The sequence below is a fragment of the Dreissena polymorpha genome, chromosome 4, assembly GCF_020536995.1.
Source record: "Dreissena polymorpha isolate Duluth1 chromosome 4, UMN_Dpol_1.0, whole genome shotgun sequence".
Classification (NCBI taxonomy): Eukaryota; Metazoa; Mollusca; class Bivalvia; order Myida; family Dreissenidae; genus Dreissena; species Dreissena polymorpha.
In genome coordinates, this window is record NC_068358.1 from 49,697,226 (window position 1) to 49,718,887 (window position 21,662).

A 21,662-nucleotide genomic window follows, 5' to 3' on the forward strand; every position below is an offset into this window, starting at 1 on the left:
GACCAATTACTTGTCAATGTCTAATTTATGCACACACCAGCCATTTTACTGACCATGGTTTTCCCTCCAAAAACTTCAAATCAGCCTTGTCAAGTGAGTGTGAAATTATATTGATTCTTCCCAGTCTGTTAGACAGACCCCTGCCAACCCTATCTCACAGGAAATTCATGTTTAATGTGATCACGGGCTAATCCAATCATCGTAGGGCCCAACAGGGGGTCCCTAGTGACTTCTCTTGTCTGCCCCTACAAGGGGCTTTCCATTTGACTCTTGTTAAGACTGGCTGCATGTACTCCCCTAATGAAAAGAAACTGTTAGTGACCCAGGCGTTCAATGTGTGAATAGATTACCAGGGGTGTGCAGACCTTCAGGCTTTCTTTGCATTGGCTTCAGGAATCATTCTTCAATTAAATCTCCACATATAATGGGCAGATAGGGCCTTTTTGAATCAGTCGGCTACATTTTTGTTTGGCTTTCAAATAGCCAGCCAATGATAATACAAATGCAGCTGTGAATTCCTGCGTTTCTATGATAAAAAATTGTCTAGGGCATTGGCTGTTACATTAAATATGGAATACAAATTGTGGAAACATTAAATGACAAAATAAACAATGTAGTTTGAACAGTCATGTCATGTTGATCATTTATATTGTTGATTATGATTATTTATTAAACATAGGAAATTAATGTTCAGCAAACTGTCTAGGCATTCACAGCTCAGGTCATTCAGGTTCATTTATGCTAAAGGCACACATTCTCCTTGGAGACTAAAATAAGCATTCATGTAAACTATTTCAAAAATTGGCTGTTATCATTGTGCAAAATGCAATTATAAACTTGTAAGTTTAATGATTCATCTAACAATAACATAGATGACAATGTTTCAGTTTCCACTGTATCAAACAATTGGTACAGCGAAATGAACAATTGGTACAGCGAAATGAACAGGTTTTATTTAGGTTTGGGACATATAGAACATTTATACATTTAGGTATAAAGAGACATCTAATCAGGAATTAAGCTAAAGAAGAATTGCAAGAGGGCCCCTTTAATTTTACCCTGGTTAAAATAGTGGCTCACACTTTCCTGAAAATGGGTCTTCTGCCATATACATTCAGACAAGTCTGTGCATTGGCAAACCACAAAATGAGATGAACAAAGCTTGCTTGTGTCCAGACTTTGTGAATGCGCAGGCTGGTCTGGAGCTATGCTTGCCACATATGGCATAAGACACATTTTCGCACAATGTGGCCCCTGAAGTATAGATTTGTATATATTTGTGACCACATGTCCAGTCAATGATCTTGACAAAGCCTTAAGACATTTTATGATTCTGGTCACATGTTTTGGTGATAAATACTTTCTAGAATGTTTTAGCCTTGTGCTGTATGAAGTCTTATTCAAATAAACTTTCAAACACAATGGGAGATTTTAGGATCAATTGGCGAAAGAAAATATTGCCTCCTAGAAGCAGGCAAATGAAAAACAATTTGATCTTTGTTTGTTCAGTAAATATTTACTCAGGAATAAGAATACGAAGTTTGTTTGAACAAAGTGTTTAATCAACATAGCGCAAAATAGGGTCAGCCACAGATTATTTTAGAAATTTTATTCTTTTGGAAATATTAAATTTCAAGTTTGTGTTTGAATAGACCAAATCCTATGAATAGAAAAATGCTAGACAGGTTTCTGCTATACAAATGACACAAAAGGACATTTATTGATGGATTGTCTGTTAAATGCTTATAAATAAATGTGTAAGTGAAAAGGAATGTGCATTAATTAATTTTTGTAGTCGAATTTAAACACTAAGGAAGTTTTGGACTTGAATGAGAATTTACTGCAAGTGTTTAACCTACACTTCTACTTTATTCCTCTAAACATTTTCAACCAATCAGTGTTCAGTATTTCCCAACCTCTGACCTGTCACAAACCTCATTAATATTCATTCTGCTGTGAACATGTTTGGTGATTTCCCCCACGTCCTATTGACATTCTCATTCATTGCCTGAGCGGGTCCCAGCTGGATTCAGAGAAGGATTATAGCCTCTTTATTTCCTAGAAATGGTTTCCTGCAGTGGAACATTTGGATTTTCTTGCTTTACCATAAACACTGCGGGTATTGTTCTTTGTTAGTCTCCACTTACAGTTGAATGCCCATCAAAGAGTTAGGAGTATCCTTTCTTTGGCATGGACCTGATAGATTGACAGTAATTAAAATATTGTCTGTGCATAGATTCCTACAGTTGTGCCATTTTGTATTTAAAAAACAGTTTAATAAATGGTTTTACTGTCAAAAGCAGTAAATTTAGTTGTGCTCATAACTAGCTGGACTGTTTTATGAGAGGATCTTGGTTTGAGTAAAGTAAGGTCCATTTTGTATAGGATATTGTCTCATTGTTCTTGAACATTTTATTCGTAAACTTGTGTTTTTTAATTTTGTATACATGTATAACTATGTTTTTTACATAAAGATAGATGATCATAAATTGTGTTCACGTGCATTAGTATCCTTGATACAATATGTGCAACAACATGCAATAATAGGTCTTAACTGTTTGCAGGGCATCCATGCAGTTTTATTTGGAGCTACCCTGTCTACTAATTAGACCACATAACATGGCCTTGTTTTACAGTGGACAGCAAAGCTCCTTCATACTCTTGTCTGGAGCTAGCCTGCCACATATGGCATAAGACCCATTTTAGCATGACACCGCAAACATGTGTCAGTGGTTCATGCTGGGTGTTCTTTTATGCAAAAGTTATATTCGTACAAATAATGTAAAAATGATTTCATGACATAAATATCACCCAATTGTTTCCACTCTCAGTTGGCTTCAAGTTAAAGCTTAAAATCAATGTTTATTTTTTCAGTACAAGACATTTATGTAACATGACTCTGAAGAAGTGCTTAGCAACTGCAAAAAGATTGTTTCACAAGTTTTGTAATCTCGAACAGTTGTAAACTTATTTTTTTTGTAGCAAAACAATCAGCACTTTATTGGATTTTACCTTCTAAGGAAACATGAGGAAATAGGAATACTAATTGTGGTCAAATGAAAACATTGATTGGCAAGCCCGGAGCCTCTGGTTAGATGGATGTTTGTCAGTCAGGCGCAGAGGTTAACACAGAGCATTTCCTGGATAGAATATTTAATGTACAGTATGAATCCACCATGGTGTATGATTGTGTTATCATAGCATGAACAGAGGTTTCACTGGCCCCCCAAAAAGTTGTTGTCACTTTTTTCGCAAAGTAAAATCATTTGGTTAATTGACGTTATTATCAATGACAATCATTTAACCATTTCCCACTCAAAAGCAAAGTGAAAATGACTTTGTGCTAACAGTACTGTACTCACAGTCTGTTCAGGTTTTATGCTGTTTGCTGCTCATCAGTTATTTAGTGTTGGAAATGAAGCCTTTAAAACTTGAATCAAGTAAGAAAGGTCTTCAATTAAATTTGATTTTCTAAGGGACTACAAATGTGTCAAAATGGGTATCTAAGTGGTAAAGGGTTTAGAAACCTTTTTAACTAAATTAATGTAATTGACTATATTATTACTTTTATTACTATGTTTCCTATAATTACACAAGCTACAAGAATTTACTTCTTAAGTCTTAATACCCTTTATTTTTATGTGAATAACATTTTTTCCATATAATAAACAACACAGGTGACCAAAATAAGCAAATAATGTTTACATTACTGTAACAGTACGCTATATAAATATAAAATATTTCAGATTTATTTATTCAAACATGAAACCACAGAACCAAAGAAAAGTACAATAACTGTTTTCATTTGATTCAAGCTCTAAAATAAACTTCATTGTCACCATGAAGTAGCATAAACTTCATTGATTGTGATTAAAATGTTACATTTTGATTGTTCATAATAGGAGAGATCTATGTTATCCCTTTACCATTGTTCATAATAGGAGAGATCTATGTTATCCCTTTACTATGATTGTTCATAATAGGAGAGATCTATGTTATCCCTTTACTATGATTGTTCATAATAGGAGAGATCTATGTTATCCCTTTACTATGATTGTTCATAATAGGAGAGATCTATGTTATCCCTTTACTATGATTGTTCATAATAGGAGAGATCTATGTAATCCCTTTACCATTGTTCATAATAGGAGAGATCTATGTTATCCCTTTACCATTGTTCATAATAGGAGAGATCTATGTTATCCCTTTACCATTGTTCATAATAGGAGAGATCTATGTTATCCCTTTACCATTGTTCATAATAGGAGAGATCTATGTTATCCCTGTTCATAATAGGAGAGATCTATGTTATCCCTTTACCATTGTTCATAATAGGAGAGATCTATGTTATCCCTTTACCATTGTTCATAATAGGAGAGATCTATGTTATCCCTGTTCATAATAGGAGAGATCTATGTTATCCCTTTACTATTGTTCATAATAGGAGAGATCTATGTTATCCCTTTACCATTGTTCATAATAGGAGGGATCTATGTTATCCCTGTTCATAATAGGAGAGATCTATGTTATCCTTTTACCATTGTTCATAATAGGAGAGATCTATGTTATCCCTGTTCATAATAGGAGAGATCTATGTTATCCCTTTACCATTCAGATGCATATTTTTAAGCATTTGTTGTCGCTTAGAAAGTTACATTAAATTTAAGACCTTTCTAACTAAATTCAAGTTTTAAAGGTTTCATTTCTAACCCTTAGATACTGATGAGCAGCAAACAGCTTAAAACCTGAACAGACTGCTAGTTACTTGCAGGCTGTTCTGTTTTTTTGCTGTTTGCACATAGCCATTTTTACTTTGCTTCTGAGTGGTAAAGGGTTCAAACACTTTATTTCAAATCATAAACCCATGTCAGCATTATTGACAGTTTCATTGGGTCGCACAAATATATGACAATATGAAACAAACACTTTACTTGCAGAGAGCTAAATCCTCCTTCTGAACAAGAATGTATTGGGTGAAATAACATCTGTCTGCACTCATTCACGTGGAATTTCATCATGATTGAGGACAGGCAGAGTTTAAAAGTTCAGAAATCAAATCCTAAAAATATTTTGTTTTTCCATGCTGTTGATTAACCTCGTTTTAAAATGGAATGAAGCTGCAATTCTGCATTCAAAAATATACTTTAATTTTATATGTTATAGTTACTTTATATTACAAATCACTATTGCAACAAATTCATTCACAAAATATTCAAAAGATTAAAATTAAATAATGCTGATTTTTTGTTTCGATGAGTTTGTGTCCAGCCAAGCGTAACACAGATGCTGTTACCTTAAAGATAATCTTTCATAGGATATTAGTCTCATCTGGAACAAAGGGGCAGTTAGCGCTTTGATAACAAATATCAAATATGTATGATACACTAAAGCGATAATGGTTGAATATACACATTTTTTGTTTATTTCTATTGTTGCTAAGTGTGTAATTGTGATCCATTTTCTATTTTCAGACTGAGATTGCGAAGCGACTAAATGCAATATGTGCTCAAGTGATTCCATTTCTATCTGCAGAAGTAAGTTTTTGAAGCAAGATATTATGGAAGGACTTTTTAGTACAAATGTGTTTAATCTGACTCAATACCAATGGTTCTACAGCAATATTGTACATGAAACCTCAGGAGGACATGTCAGACACATTGTCCGATTAGATTGGAAGCGTGTCAGATATATGAGGTAAAAAATGTCAGACCCATAAACTTGTTACATGCAAACTTCTCACATTTTTTGTCAGCCATTATGTCTGACAGTGTCCTAATGTCTCTCAGACAATTTACATTTGTCTGAGCTTTGTCTGACATAGGAGCTTTGTGGAGTCTATCTCAGCCACAGTGCAGTAGTTGTTTACTTAAAAAGCTTTTGTAAACAAAAGCAACATCTAGGTGTATTGTGCAGAACATGGCCATAGCTTGTTTTCAGATATAAATAGGTTTACATTTAAAGGTGGCTCATGTGTATTTAATTATAAAACCAGTTGTTACATGTACTACCTATCCGGACTCTTTTATAACAAGACTGTCCCACAAATTTATTGCAAACATTAAATCTGAATAATAGTCTTAATATAAAATAATCAAAGATCAAAATGTTACAAGCATGCAGGCTGGTCAACAAAAAAATAATGCAAGATTCAGTCGGAGGTTGAGCACTTGTATTATTTTGTCTATGTGCTTAACACAGTATTACTGTTTACTGGATATGTAGATGGTGGTTGCTACAAGCAAAACAATTAAGTATTTAACAAAACTAGAATGTCAATTAAATTAAGTATTTTGCTGATGGCGGTTGTCGTTTATTTCAGCATCAGCAGCAGGTAGCGGCTGCTGTGGAAAGAGCCAAACAAGTAACTATGACCGAACTCAACGCCATAATAGGGGTAAAGAATTCTTCATTCTCTCATATGAAACTAACTTGTAATACCAGGCAGTACCCCTCTTGTCGGCTATCATTGTTGTTAATTATCTGTGCTTGGATAGTTAATTGGTGAACACATCAATACTGAAACTGAAGTACGGTACTGTTTGGACATTTAAATGGTCACATCACCTAATTCCCTTTATAACTGCTTTTGGTGTTTTTTATCCTCAATGTATCTTTAAACTTGTGTACTCAACCTTCATGATAAAATTATCCCCATTTTCGACAAATGTCATTGATATGCAAAGTAATGTGAAAGTGTACTTTATCTTTTTACTGGGATGCATCATGTTTAATCAATGTTTACTTTGAAACATAAAAAAAAACAACAAGAGTTCAGCTCTTTTGTGGTTTAAATTAAAATCAAAATAAGTATCCCTCTGTGAAAACCAGGCTGAATGCATGCGCATAAAGTGTCATACCAGATTTGCCTGAGCAGTTAGAAACAAGCTAATCAGGGACGACACGTGTTGCCTAGACTGGATATTGGTTAAGAAAATACTTTCTTTAAACAAATAAGACTGCACATACTGCACAGTATAATATTGGCCGATACTTAACCCACCTATACTGCACAGTATAATATTGGCCGATACTTAACCCACCTATACTGCACAGGCTAATATTGGCCGATACTTAACCCACCTATACTGCACAGTATAATATTGGCCGATACTTAACCCACCTATACTGCACAGGCTAATATTGGCCGATACTTAACCCACCTATACTGCACAGGCTAATATTGGCCGATACTTAACCCACCTATACTGCACAGTATAATATTGGCCGATACTTAACCCACCTATACTGCACAGGCTAATATTGGCCAATACTTAACCCACCTATACTGCACAGGCTAATATTGGCCGATACTTAACCCACCTATACTGCACAGTATAATATTGGCCGATACTTAACCCACCTATACTGCACAGTATAATATTGGCCGATACTTAACCCACCTATACTGCACAGGCTAATATTGGCTGATACTTAACCCACCTATACTGCACAGGCTAATATTGGCCGATACTTAACCCACCTATACTGCACAGGCTAATATTGGCCGATACTTAACCCACCTATACTGCACAGGCTAATATTGGCTGATACTTAACCCACCTATACTGCACAGGCTAATATTGGCCGATACTTAACCCACCTATACTGCACAGGCTAATATTGGCCGATACTTAACCCACCTATACTGCACAGGCTAATATTGGCCGATACTTAACCCACCTATACTGCACAGGCTAATATTGGCTGATACTTAACCCACCTATACTGCACAGGCTAATATTGGCCGATACTTAACCCACCTACACTGCACAGGCTAATATTGGTCGATACTTAACCCACCTATACTGCACAGGCTAATATTGGTCGATACTTAACCCACTTATACTGCACAGGCTAATATTGGCCAATACTTAACCCACCTATACTGCACAGGCTAATATTGGCCAATACTTAACCCACCTATACTGCACAGGCTAATATTGGTCGATACTTAACCCACCTGCATTAAGTCGGGTATCCCAGAGCAAGGCTCTAATAAGATCTTAAACAACAATTTGGGGAGGAGGTTACTAGAAAGTTCTTGAAATGCACTAAGGCTCATTTCACACCAGAGAATTTTGTAAGCTGTATCCTGCCAGGTTCCATATGTGGAAAACTATGGTTGATGGGATTGATAGAAATGTTATGATAACTTATGGAATGATGTTTATGTATTCTAAGATAAACCGTAACATTTTAAAGGAAGTCACTCTTTTGTTCTTACAAAAAATCTCAGTTGACTCATGAAAGGTTGACCCATGTGTGTTGACACATTGCCATTATTAAATGGCCCCTGCAGAAACTTGATTTTGTCTTGGAGGGATACTCATCTCAATCAGCGTCACAGATGTGTTGACATACTAAGCTTGTCTTTGGACAGCCTTGTGGGTTCCATAGTTACACACACTGCCTGTTTCAGCAACAGATGCAAGCCCAGCACCTGCCCCACGCCCATGCCCCTCCCATACCCATGGGTCCCCACCCTGCAGGACTTCAGCCCCCGGGCCTGCCTGTATCCAGTGCCGGCATGGGGTTGCTTGCTCTAGGACCCGGCTACGCCCAGCAGCATGTTGGCTCTCTGAAGGATGACAAAGGTAGGTGGATAATATAGATATTGCGGTTAACACAAGTCTGTTTCTATGAACATTGGGCTTGATTCATGTGTTCAAGTGTCTCCCAGATTAGCCTGTGCAGTCATCACAGGCTAAAAAGGAATGACACTTTGCGATTTTATGGAATTTTTAGTTGTAAATACTGCCTCTTCTAACCCAAAATCCAGTTTAGGCAGAAAGAGTTGACCCTGATTAGCCTGTGAAGACTGCACAGGCTAATCTGGGATAACACTCTACCCCCATGGAGTAAGCCCATTTTTCCCAGAATGCTGTCTATATTCTTTTTACGGAATCTGTTTTGTTTTGGCCCCATCACTATGGAAACCTTTTAGTGCAATCATAAGTCTTTATATTAATAGTTCATCCAACCAATGATTATGAATGCTCCAATGAAGCAAGCATTCTTCACATTGGTTAATAATTAATTAAATATGGTTATAATTCAAGGACTTAAGATTGTGCCTTGTTGTGGTGCTTTACTTACTTTTAAGCTGAGCAGGAAAAAAATATTGACCACATTTAGTTTTGCATTGTTCATGTCTTAATTACTGAGTTTTAGAAGGTAAACTTCATTAACTAGGTTATGCTGTTTATTGTCACAAAGTTGTTTTGACAAACACTTTTCTTTAATTATGAATTCTACAACTGTTAATCCAACCATCATTAAGTATTCGTTTACAAGTATAAAACAAAATAATGTGCCTTCAAGTGATGTAAGCTTGTCGAAAAACACCTTTAAATAATTCTAAAATGATCCTTTTCTAACATTTAAATTAACTGTCATATAGACTAGTGTGATTAAAAAAAATAATTTAAGTAACTAATTGCCAATTATATAGTTTCTTTTGAATAATTACCAGGGCATGTTCATTGGCTATTGTCATAAGTTAACAGCACACCTTTTCATCATAGTCGTGTTTTATTGTTGTTGATGATAAAGAACATCCTGGCCATGAAGTAATGAAGAAAAAACAGTATGTTGCCCATATCTGATTGTTTGCAATCTTCATTACATGAGGCATGTTCTCTAATTATGAAGCATGTTTTCAACTGTGTAAAATTCTAGCTGATTATCGAGGGTATCTATTAATAGGCTTGATCAGTGGATATTGTTGTCAACGATTTAATGTAATAAATGATTTTTTTTTATAAACCAAACAAACCAATCAGCTTTCAAATTTCAAGATAGTTAATGATGGGATCCTCACAGATTGACATTTTTATACCACAGGTAAAAAGCAATTCTATGTGAGATCTTTGGAAATGATAGAATTACACTTGGGTGTTCATATGGAACCAATGAGAAGGGTTTATTTGAAAGGTGGAAGAGACTTCCTATATCCATCAGTGGTGGCTGTGGTTTCACTGTGGTTTACATGTGGTGTTCACAGTGCATGTTCAGCAGCCATTGATGGGTGTGTGATCATGTCACAGCCACTTAGCCCTGCTGTATGGTTGTGACCAGTACTGTTAACCACAAGTATTTCTTTGGTGTATACACTAAGCTGCAAAGTGGCATGTGTGGGAAGAACACAATCATTCTGAAGTTATGGACAACAATAATAGTCTGATTGAACTGTTAAGTGTTCACCAACAATTACTTATGTGGTTTGTCCTGTTAATGTATTCAATATTTTTGGTTACTTAAGAGTTATTGTGATGAAAATGAGAAGTATCTTATGATATAAATTTATGAGTTTGATCATGTAAGAAGTTATATGTTAGAAGGTCTTGACACTGACTTGATATTGAATGAGAAGAAACAGTGACAGGGACTAAAGAATTGAAATGGTGTGCTGTCTACAAATTGATGTTGTAATCGCGTACAGTATTGTACTTCTTGCACCTCAGATTGTTAATATTTTATTTCTCTTAGATTTAATTGCATAGATGATTGATAGACCATGTTATGGCTATTCTTGTCTATCAGATTTATGGCCTGTTATAGGAGATTTATTAACCAAAACATAGACTGATGCATGATCGCCCTTTCTAGTAGGACATTACTAGGCAAGACTTGGAATTGATCCATGCATTTGTGAGCTGTACAATTCTTTCATTAATAATGAATATTGAACAAAAACTATTGTTGGTTGCTTAAACAAATTGTTGTTGAAACGAAAGCAAGTCATGCTTTTTTAATCAATCTGTCTTTTGGGTGTTATAAAAAGCTTTACAGGGATTGAATACATACCAATAAAGAAGTTTTATTTTTGTTTATATGTGAACACACAATCAGAGCAAACACAAAGATTATCAAGGTTAACACATAAGTGATATAAATGAAATTAAAATCAGAAACATAATGCTTTAACAATTTTTCTTAACTATATACTGCACATGCTAGAGTTTCAGTTACCATGCATTTGAAATGTAAATAATAGCACATGGTTGCATAATTAATATTTCAATCGTCTTGAAATCCTCGTACAAACGACCTAGGCCAAAAAGAAAGGCTGAACATTTTATGTTTGTTGAATCTTTTATTACGGGGCTTACTCAAACATAACCCAATAAGCAACGATGATGTATGCAAAGTGTATCTGACTTAAAAAAAATATTGAGCCAAGGGAGCCTTTAATTAACACTCATTATACGACTGGATGCAGGATAACATTCTCATATATTTCCTGTGTTCCTTTAGGTTCCCCTACCAGTTCCAGTCTCAGACGGCCCATGTACCCTTGGCCTGAAGTTAAGTATTCACTGCCGTCTTGGTTGGGCTAGCTAACATCTCTTTTTCAAGATTTGTGTTACCCCATCTAATGTTAACTGTATCGGTCTAACCTTAACTCTGGTGCTGGGCTTTCTGGTGAATTAGATGATATGAAATTCATTTTATTTTCAGAAAGATCCGCCATTACCCCTGCATACGTAACACAGAAATCCAAATTCATTTCACATGCACATTAACATATTGAACTGAAATAATTTCCCATAATAATTTTCATCATTATTTATTTCCATCATTATCTTTGTAACAATTGTTATCTTCATTATCTTTGTTATCATAGGGATATTCTAGACTGTTAACATCATGTCATCATCACCAACACAACCACCAAAGTAATTATTGTTTCCATCTTATCAGGCAACACAACCAACATTATCACATCATCATCATCATCATCATCATCATCAGCATCATCATCATCATCATCATCATCATCATCATCATCATCATCATCATCATCATCATCATCATCATCATCATCATCATCATCATCATCATCATCATCATCATCATCATCATCATCATCATCCTCCTCCTCCTCCTCATCATCATCATCATCATCATCACCACTGCCACCATCTCTATTATCTTCCTACCTCCTGATTAGCAACCTTACTTTTGGTGAAAGTTCCTATACTTTTCCTGCAGCACATCAAAGAGGAATCTAACTGAACCTACTTGTTGATTAATCTACTTACACACATGCTGCCTCCATCAGCTTGCTACCAGACAGAATGTAGCCCATTATTGCTTGCTTGATAACCTAGTAACTTACCAGTGCTGTCTAACTCAAGGTGCTGACTGACTGTCAGTACACCCTCTTTCTCATTAATAAAATTATCTCAGTTGTTTTTTGCTTTTTATTGTTGATGTTTATTGTTTCCTCTCTATCAGTAACATCCATCTTTAATTATAATACGGCACTACATGTGAAAAACAATCTATTATTTTGTAGCCTGGCGATGTTCTGATTGCATTGATTTTGTTGCCCGAAGGCAAGCTTTATGACTTTTTAGTGGCAAGATTGTGTTCCAATATAGTGTGACAAGATGCATTTCAAATTGGAAAATGTACGAGTTTTGTAGTTATAAATTATTTCACAGTTGTGCTTAAATAGAAAGATTAACGACTGACCAAGAACATTATAAAATTTGATTGTTTTGTTTTAGGCAATGAATAAAATATAAATATGTAATTATAAATTTCTTATAATGCATCCCCATGGACTCTTTAATAATAATATTTTTATAATAATAAAGTTGGAGAAATAAAACAACCTAGTATAATTCAAAGTTGCACAATTTATTTTGAAACATCCAAGATTAAGTACTAACATTGTTATGCTATTTTGTTGCTTGGTAATAGCTTGCTTGCTGTGTGTTTCTCATATATTGCATGTCTGTTTTAACTGCGCTCTTGTGTAAAACTTGGCTAATGAATGTGCGTTAAAGTGTCATTCCAGATTAGCCTGTGAAGTCTGCACAGGCATATCAGTGATAACACTTTTTGCCTTAACTGGAATTTCCTTTAAACCAAAAATACAATTAAAACAGATAGCACATCCTGAATGAGCCTGTGCACACCTCACAGGCTGATCTTGGACAACACTACGCACATGATTTAAACCCTGTTTTCCCAGAGCAAGGCTCATTGGTTCCCTGTCTGGATATAATAATTAGTGTTCTTCTCTGTCAAACACATTATATGAGTTGTGTTCTGAGATACTGGGCATAATGCATGTGTGTAAAGTGTCGTCCCAGATTAGCCTGTGCATTTCGCACAGGCTAATCAGGGATGACACTTTCCGCCTTAATTTGATTTTTTCTAAGAAGAGACTTCATTTAAACGAAAAATGTCATAAAAGCAGAAAGTGTTGTCCCTGATTAGCTTGTTCGGACTGCACAGGCTAATCTGGGACAACACTTTACGCACATGCATTATGCCCAGTTGTCTCAGAACACGACTCATATTCTCTCTATGTAACCTATAATACCACAAGGAAAGCCATACAATTATATTTAATATTTGGTTGTCATTTTAAATTGTATGATAGTAATGCTGCACCCCTAGTTATGTATGTTCTTAATTGATTCAATTTGAAATGCTGCACCCCTAGTTATGTATGTTCTTAATTGATTCAATTTGAAATTCTTTTTATCTTTGCAGGTGATGATAAACATGTAAGTACAGCAGTATCTTGGATTTTTCCGAACATGTCATGACATAAATTTTCCAGAGAGGTGAGTTGCCTGTTGTGTGACCCTACAGCTAAACTTAGCATAGAAACAGAACTTGTCCCATCCAATTCAAGTGGTTGCTGTTAAATGATTGTAACAATTTAAGACATCCATAATTTTTGCTAGGAGAAATACCGTTACATGAATTATTTCATATGCAGAGGTTTTCCTATAAAGTTTGTGGATTAAAGACGAAAGGCAGAATTGATTCATTTTGTTAAAACATGTTTTTTAACATGGTTAAAGAACACATAATTGCTCCTTAGTGTTCAGAAACTGACGGGGTGATGTCAGTGTGTATTTTGATCTCAGATTTAACAGTAATTCACAAAAAGCATGGTAACTAATAAACTAATAATTAATTCTTAACTTCTATGCACTGTGTCTCCAACAGACTTTAAATGTATACAGGTAAATTTGTTGCATAAGTGATATCGAGTCCATAGCATATACATGGACAGAGGTTTAATTGAAAGATTATTTGCAAATCAGTGAAGGACTTCATCTGCTGGGATATTGTCTTTGGAAATTCAAATTCAAGTCAGACACGCTCTTTGAAAACGGGACTTAATGCATTTGCTTTGATCCTATTATTAGCCTGTGCAGTCTGTACAGGTTCATCAAGGACATCACTTTCCACTTTTGTTGTATTTTTGGTTTTAACCCTTTAGTGCTGGAACCGAATTTTGAAGGCCTTTGCAAACAGTTACAAACTCAGGATCCAAACTGTTTGCTATTCTGATAGTATTCTTTGAAAAAAAATGAAAGAAAATGCTTATTTTACAAATTCAGCAGACAACATTTTAGCAGACGACAAATTTCCCAGCATGCAAAGGGTTAAGTAAGTTTCTTCTTACCGATATTCCAGCTTTGGAGAAAGTGTTGTGCCTGATTAGCCTGTGCAGTTTATGCAGGCTATTCTATGACAACACTTAACGCACATGATTAAAGTTTTGTTTTCTCAAGTCATTCAGAAATCTTGTGTTGAATGTGAAACACTTGCATCTCATATTTAAACTTGATGCAGGTACAGCAGTTTCACAGTTCTCTCTCTATTTACTGTCACTGTCATGTCTGTTGGTTGTTGCATCAGAACTAAAACCTATGTCTCAAACCTTTACATATTGGCTATTGCAAATTTCATCCTTGGCTGTTGGGAATAATCCATGGAAAGTGCTTTTTTCATAGTTTTCGATATTTGTACTTATATGTAAATAGACTATTTAGCACGTATACATTTTACCCAGCCTTTGTAAATTTTGGCTGTAGACCATTTAAATTCGATTTGATGTGTTTCTTTGGGTTTATGTTGTTCCAATGCATATTGTCAAGAAAAATCCATTTATAGTGTGTCTCTTAAAGGACTGTAATTCATTTTTTTGTTTCAAATAAATGATTCAGTTAAGGACAAGAAAACATAAAATGCCTCAAGTATGCTGTCCAGTCTCGTGAATAAATTATTAGCCAGACTATGTGATCATGTTGGCAATCATGCACACAGTAGTCATTTCTCTAATGAATTCAGTCTGAAAAATGTTTCCTCTGAAATGCAATAGATGTGATGTTCATGCTTGTCAAAGATGATCCTTTTGTAGCAGTTTTATCAGTCTCACTATTTTGATCTTCTTGAACAGGGCTAAGTAATCAATAAAATTGCTAATTGATAAAGGGATCAGGTTCTAATAGGATTTGGTCTTTGTTACACTGCTGCTGTTATGTTACACCTCCAGCTACTGGCACATTATCAGACAGATGGCCCTCTTTTGTAATGAGGATTTTGATTGGTTAGACTGAAATTGTTAGTTTGTTTTCAAGTGTTTTGATTGGCAATTTGTTGACTTTGCTCTAGAACGGAAATGGTAATAGTTTTTGAAGTAGCATACTCAATATCTTGTTTAAATAGCACATGGAATGGGAATAAGGGAGCAGTGACTTAGTTTAACTATTTTCTTTTTGAGAAGGTAGAGATTTTTGGTTTGTGTCCTGAGAGCCATTGACCTTTTTCCATTATATTACCCGTTAACAGTTTGTTTAAGTGTTCATAGCATTCCAGACCTATTGGATTGGTCACGGTCAACTTACTAATACCTATTAATTTCTTATAAATACCCATACCAATATTTATTGTATTACTGAAAGCCGCTTATTTTTAATACTGAAAACAAGTGATTATCGAATGCGAGACATGGTCGTGAATTAAGCACTTTATATCTCCATGAATTAATCCCCGCTGTAGGGAATTGATCCCTGCCTTTGTTGTTCGTATTTTATCTGTTATAGTGCTTGAACTGGAGAAATAAGATTTAAGAAATGGTTTTACCTTTGAAGAGGCTAGTTGCACTTCATAATAAGGGATTAAACAATTATATGTGATAAAAACACTGATTATTTTACTCTGTCTGCTACATAGTACTGTTTGAAGGCTGGAAAAAAATGAAATAGAGATAATAAAATTGCAGTACATATGTATTGTTTTTACATTCTGACATCTTGGTATTGATTTGCATGCCTTCAATCCATTTAATTAGCAAAACAACAAAGACCCCAGCATTTCTTTAAGTTTTCATCTAGGTCATTTGAATGACTTGAATTTTTTTACAAAGATGATTTCATTGCACAGAATGATAACTTTTATTTAAAAAAAAACCACTAAAAGGGAGATAACATTTTATGCATTTGCAATTAATAATGGATTGGCGGCTGAGCAACTCCATTTCTGTTTAAGGTATCCATTGAATGAGCTATAACCCGACCAATTGTAATGCAAATGAAGCTCTTCTGATGGCTCTAGTTTTTTCTTGCTAATAATGTAAATCATTGTCATAAAGAGGCTTTAGTGTCGCCCCTTCAGAGGCTGTACAGAAATACTCGTCTCGCTGTGACAATCGATTAGAAGTGAAGCAAAGTAAACCGATTGAATGACATGTTTAGACATCGGGCTAAAGTCTGTTTACACTCGACTGGGTTTTGAATGTGTGAATTTGTGCCAGGTGCTTTCCCCTCAGTCTTGATGTTTTAAACATTAACAGGCGATCATGTTCATGGATAAAAGCTATGCTAGCTATTCGCCAGTGTTTGCTCTTGATTTCAAGCAATCAATTCTCCTGCTCTGAAAGAGAGAGCCAGGATAATGAATGGGATGTGTGTTTTTTGTGCAAAAGAAATGCCATAAAGTGAGGGCAGCATCATCCATGGAAGGTGATATTGAGTGAAGCGAACTTGTCTGATAAATTTACCGTTTTTTGGCTTATGACAGTTACTCTGTTAATGGTTAATTTTATATGATGAAGTTATTTTAGTGAATGATGCAGGTCAATATATTAATTAAATGTAGATAGTTTGTTTTGTTATTTATTATAAGGTCCCAGTCATGTTATATACGGCAGTGATGGAAACCTTCGAACAGTTGGGCTCTGGTTTGTTGCAATGCCAGGACCTAAGAGCTCATTGGTTAATGTCATGGACATAAAATACTTGTTATAATTGACCTAAATCTTTGATTATTTATTGTTTATGCTTAAGCTAATTTTCAACAGAGAGATAATACTACTCAAAATTTGCTAAGGATCACTTTTTATTTTCATATTATCTTCAAATTAATTTAATTTAAAATTGTTATTTTGCAGGTTTTGATATTAGAATTTGTGTTTTTGATTTTATTTTTATGTATTGATTTATCATTGATGCATGACGCTAGCTGAATCTAGCTAGGGGTTAACTTCAAATTACACATACTATAAAAAGTGATCCTTAGCAAATTTTGAGTAGTATATGATAAATCGTGTGAAATTGTTTCCAGCCTTAAAAAAGTTATTTATCCAGCTTGAGTACCAACTTCTGAAATTGACCTGCCCAAACTTCAACCTGTAAGCCTGAGCGAAAAACTCTTCGAAAAAAAATAGAAACACTAATATTGATAAAAGGTTTGAAGAAGCATCTTAATTTTATAGTAACTAAGATGTTTTATACTGTAACTTTTCGCGATTTAAGCGTCCCCATGTATTACGCGCACCCTTTTTTTAAAATTCCAAAATGAACAAAAGAAAAAATAAACTAGCTGATCAGACCGAAAATGGCCGCCATTTTACTATTGCACAATCAAATTTTAATCTGGGTCATTGGAAAGCTTAATTTTGCATTCAAAACAGTAGGCATCATTATGATGTCAGAGGAGCATGGGATGCGTAGCACTAGATTTTTCTGACAATTTTGTAATTTTCTTGTAACAGATTAACATTCCACATGCATTTCGTGTAAATCATGCGAAAATATGAATTCATGTACATCATTTTTCCATGAGGAAAGCGTGGGCTTTTATTTAAATTTGAATGCTGATTAAAAATTTCTTAGCGCATGAGAGACAGGGCTACAGTTGTTGAGATATGTCAGTATTGACATAAATCTTTTCTTCTATTATGTTGGACATGTGGGGTCATTGTTTGTCGCACTACACAGGAGTGAATGTGATGTACAATGAAGTCGCCAAAAACCTGGACGAAACTGGAAAACTCTAAGAAGTCCCTGTTCACTCCTACCATTGCCTGCGAAATAGACCTAATTGACACCTACATGTACCTTTACCAGCCCAACGTATAACTGCCAACGTAGAAGTGCACAGACACAAACAAAGACAAAGAAATGTTCGCATATTTTTTAAAAACATTTTAATTTTTTTTACAAAAATGTTGCTACTCCTGCTGTAACAGTCTTTGGTGTTTCAACAACTTCAGTCTGTAAGATTTTAGGGTGTTGTTTTCTGGAATGAAAAAAAGGCCGCTATTATGAATATTTACGATTTCAAAATGATTTTTTTCGCAATTTAGCAGCCAGAGTAGCGTTTTATCAATGTATAACGCACACAAACTTTTTAATTTGAAATTTTGAGGCAAAGAATTTGTGCTATAAATGACAGGTTATGGTAATTGTTTTCTTGATTTTCAAAGCATCAAAGTAAAATCTGTTTAAAGTCTGAATTTTGTGGTAACCCTAGTTTAAACAAAGAAAACACTAGATGTCCCAGTTCTGCTAATTGCCTGCATACATGGTGTGAAATGTAAATACACCAGGTTTGAGTTGTTGATAATGAGTATCAAAGTAATTAATCAGACCCTTGTGTCAATATTGACCAAGCCGAGTTTACACAGTGACATTCCCATCTAAGGACAGCTATCCTACTGAGTTGAAAGCCATGACATGGCTGCCGGCAACCTTGAACAGAATGGATAGTCTTCCCCTCTGCACTTCACAAAAAATATTGTTTATTATCAGTTAGAGGAGAGATGTTTTTTCCTTAATGTATTTTGCCACAAAAAGTAATGAATTTGAAAACAGATAGTTATGTATAGCTACTTTTTAGAATAAAGATAAATTCTAAATATAAAATAGCTGATCATGATTTCAACCAATAACTGATCAATTACTTGTTTGCTGCTATTGGCATATCCAAAGATCCAGGTTGCCAAATTGTTTTAGAGATCCTGATTCGGTTTTACAATTAGGGTGTTCAGATTTTAGGTTATTTAGGTAAAATGTTAGGCTGAATTCTTCAATTACCCATTACAGTGTCACAAAAGGGCTAGTTCTTGTCAGGAAATTAGCGCCCATAATTGCATTCAGAGATATTACCTAGCATAGTCTTAAGTGAAGAAATTAGCGAAAATATTGATGACTTTCATTATTTGTAGCTTTACTGCTTTGGTTTTATGAATTTCTGGTTAAGTTTTCAGTGTTGTATAGTATTTAGTGATGCATTTTACAAGGAATAATAATTAACTATTAGTTGTTTGTTGGCTTGCTATAAAAACGGCTATCAAAGAACTTTTTCCTTTAAAATTTAGACTTTAATTTAATTTTCAAACTGTGTCATCTGTGATAGAACAATTGCACACTGCAACCAAAAACACAATATGTCAAAGCTGAAATTATCATTGAAAGTAAACAAATACTAATAAACCCTTCCTGCTGGGGTTGTATATATCTGCTTTATACATAAATATGCACTTGATTATTTTTCATGGTGCATCTTCAAATGAGAATGATGCTGAATAATGGTCTTTAACCCTTTGCATGCTGGGAAATTTGTCTGCTGCTAAAATGTCGTCTGCTGAATTTCTAAAATAAGCATTTTCTTCAATTTTTTTTCAAAGAATTGTATCAGAAAAGCAAACAGTTTGGATCCTTATCAGACGCCACGTTCTGTGGCGTCTCATCTGGATCCAAACTGTTTGCAAAGGCCTTTAAAATTCGGTTCCAGCGCTGAACAGGTTAAAATGAGAAAAGCTAAGAACTTGTATTGGAATTGCTAAGAACTTTTAGGAGAATAGCTGAGATATTCGGAATAAATTGGGAGAGGAAATACAATATGCAATAGCTGTTATGAGTAGAATAAACAGTGTTTGTTTGAATAAGACAAGTGTAAATAATACTTGGTAAACTTGACATTAGTCTGTGTTTGCCCTTGGCAAACTCATGAAAGATTACATTCTGCCTATATTTCATTGCATTGAAGTTGGCTGCCATTAGCGTTTGCCAGTTGATTACTTTTCACAGAAATATCTGTATGGCTTTGTGTTAAGTGTTGTTGACCATGGGCATTGGTATTTGCTCAGAAGGCAGAATAAAAATTGAGTCGTGTTCTGAGAAAATTGGGATTAATGCATGTGCAGTCTGCACAGGCTAATCAGGGACGACACTTCCCGCTTCTATTGTATTTTTCGTTTATAGAAAGTCCCTTCTTACCGAAAATCTTGTTTAGGCGGAAAGTGTCGTCCCTGAATAGCCTGTGTGGACTGCACAGGCTAATCTGTGAGGCCACTTTACGCACATGCATTATGCCCAGTTTTCTCAAAAATTGATTCAATTACTTCATTCAGAATGAAAGGCTGTACATGTGCTTACTGAGTTGTCGTTTGGTTTATTGTTATGTTCTAATATCATGCACACATTTAATCATATACATGTATTTCTTAGTATATGGTGGTGATAGTTCAGAGGCATGTAAGGTAAAGATGCTTAATCTGTATTGTTCCAAAATGATTATGGCATTGTTAATTACTCTTATTTGAAAAAAAGGCACAGCTTCACATGGATACTGGCAATATTTTGACAAATAAAAATTATGTAAAACAAGGATATAAGCAGATTCCTTTTCTGGCTTTCTCTGTTTTCCTTTTGAAACACTCGCTTTGGAAATTTTCCAAGCAAATATTTCCATCTACATTACTGTTTATGGTCTGGCAGACAAACTGAGCTTTTAGGACTCCAGCTTTCATTAACCGCGATCCTATAAACAGAAAAATGTAACCTACGGAAGTTTTGAGATAAATAGGCAATACAACTCTTTTAGTTGAAAAAATATGTCAATAATCATTTTTAGCTCACATCTTTGAGGCAAAATGTTTGTCGTACTTGTCAACTTTCAGCTTGTTCACACTCTAAATACCACATGTTTCATCAAATCTTGATGATACTAGGTCAACAGTTTGTATTATCACACATCATTTATTGAGGTGAGTTCGGAATACAACACCAGATATACAAAGTGCTTTAAAAATGAAAACCTTCAGACCTAATTATGCTGTTAATAAAGGTAAGGCCAATCCTTGAATGTTAGCAATTCTTGCAAAAAAAATGATACTGATCTTCAGTAAAAACCAATGTTTGACTTGAAGCTCTTGCTGAGTGTGTCATTGCCTCGGAAAAGTTGTGTTAAAGCTGCATGAGGAAGTTGGTGATATTGGAAATGGATAAGGAAATTATAATTGTAGGATCAGTTCCTTGTCATCGTTTTTTTGGCTACACAAAATCTGCTCAAAGTTTAATTAATCGAACGATCAAGGAATGGGGACCTCTGCCTTGGCCTGTGTACATAAAATAACTGAATTGTTCACTGATAAAAATGGCTGTGTTTACTCAACAAAGATTCATACAAATAATCCAGCACTAGACAAGCATGGGATGTTTGCTTATTTCGACTGGGAGGCGAAAGATCAATATTGAGAATTTATATGAAATTTATTTACTTTCCTGAGAGCTATACAATTATCTGTTTTTGACTGTATATGAGATAAAGCACTGTAA

General features: G+C 34.9%; 1 protein-coding gene and 1 long non-coding RNA gene across 5 annotated transcripts in view; one reads left to right on the forward strand and one right to left on the reverse strand.

Moving 5' to 3' along the window:
* The window catches only part of LOC127877683 (transducin-like enhancer protein 1), a 77,851-nt gene that overhangs the window by 27,541 nt on the left and 28,648 nt on the right, over positions 1-21,662 (forward strand). For 2 of the 4 annotated variants that reach the window (XM_052423795.1, XM_052423798.1), the window contains exons 5-9: positions 5,472-5,534; positions 6,320-6,394; positions 8,420-8,594; positions 11,257-11,305; positions 13,511-13,526. In XM_052423795.1, the coding sequence (XP_052279755.1) occupies positions 5,472-5,534; positions 6,320-6,394; positions 8,420-8,594; positions 11,257-11,305; positions 13,511-13,526 (378 nt within the window). The remainder of the gene's footprint in view (positions 1-5,471; positions 5,535-6,319; positions 6,395-8,419; positions 8,595-11,256; positions 11,306-13,510; positions 13,527-21,662) is intronic. The other 2 variants (XM_052423797.1, XM_052423799.1) reach the window with 2 other exon arrangements.
* Positions 7,115-7,838, reverse strand: LOC127877692 (uncharacterized). Its single transcript, XR_008048529.1, has 4 exons — positions 7,721-7,838; positions 7,561-7,640; positions 7,441-7,520; positions 7,115-7,200 (listed from the first exon to the last, which is right to left on the reverse strand). It is a non-coding gene; the product is annotated as an uncharacterized LOC127877692 (long non-coding RNA).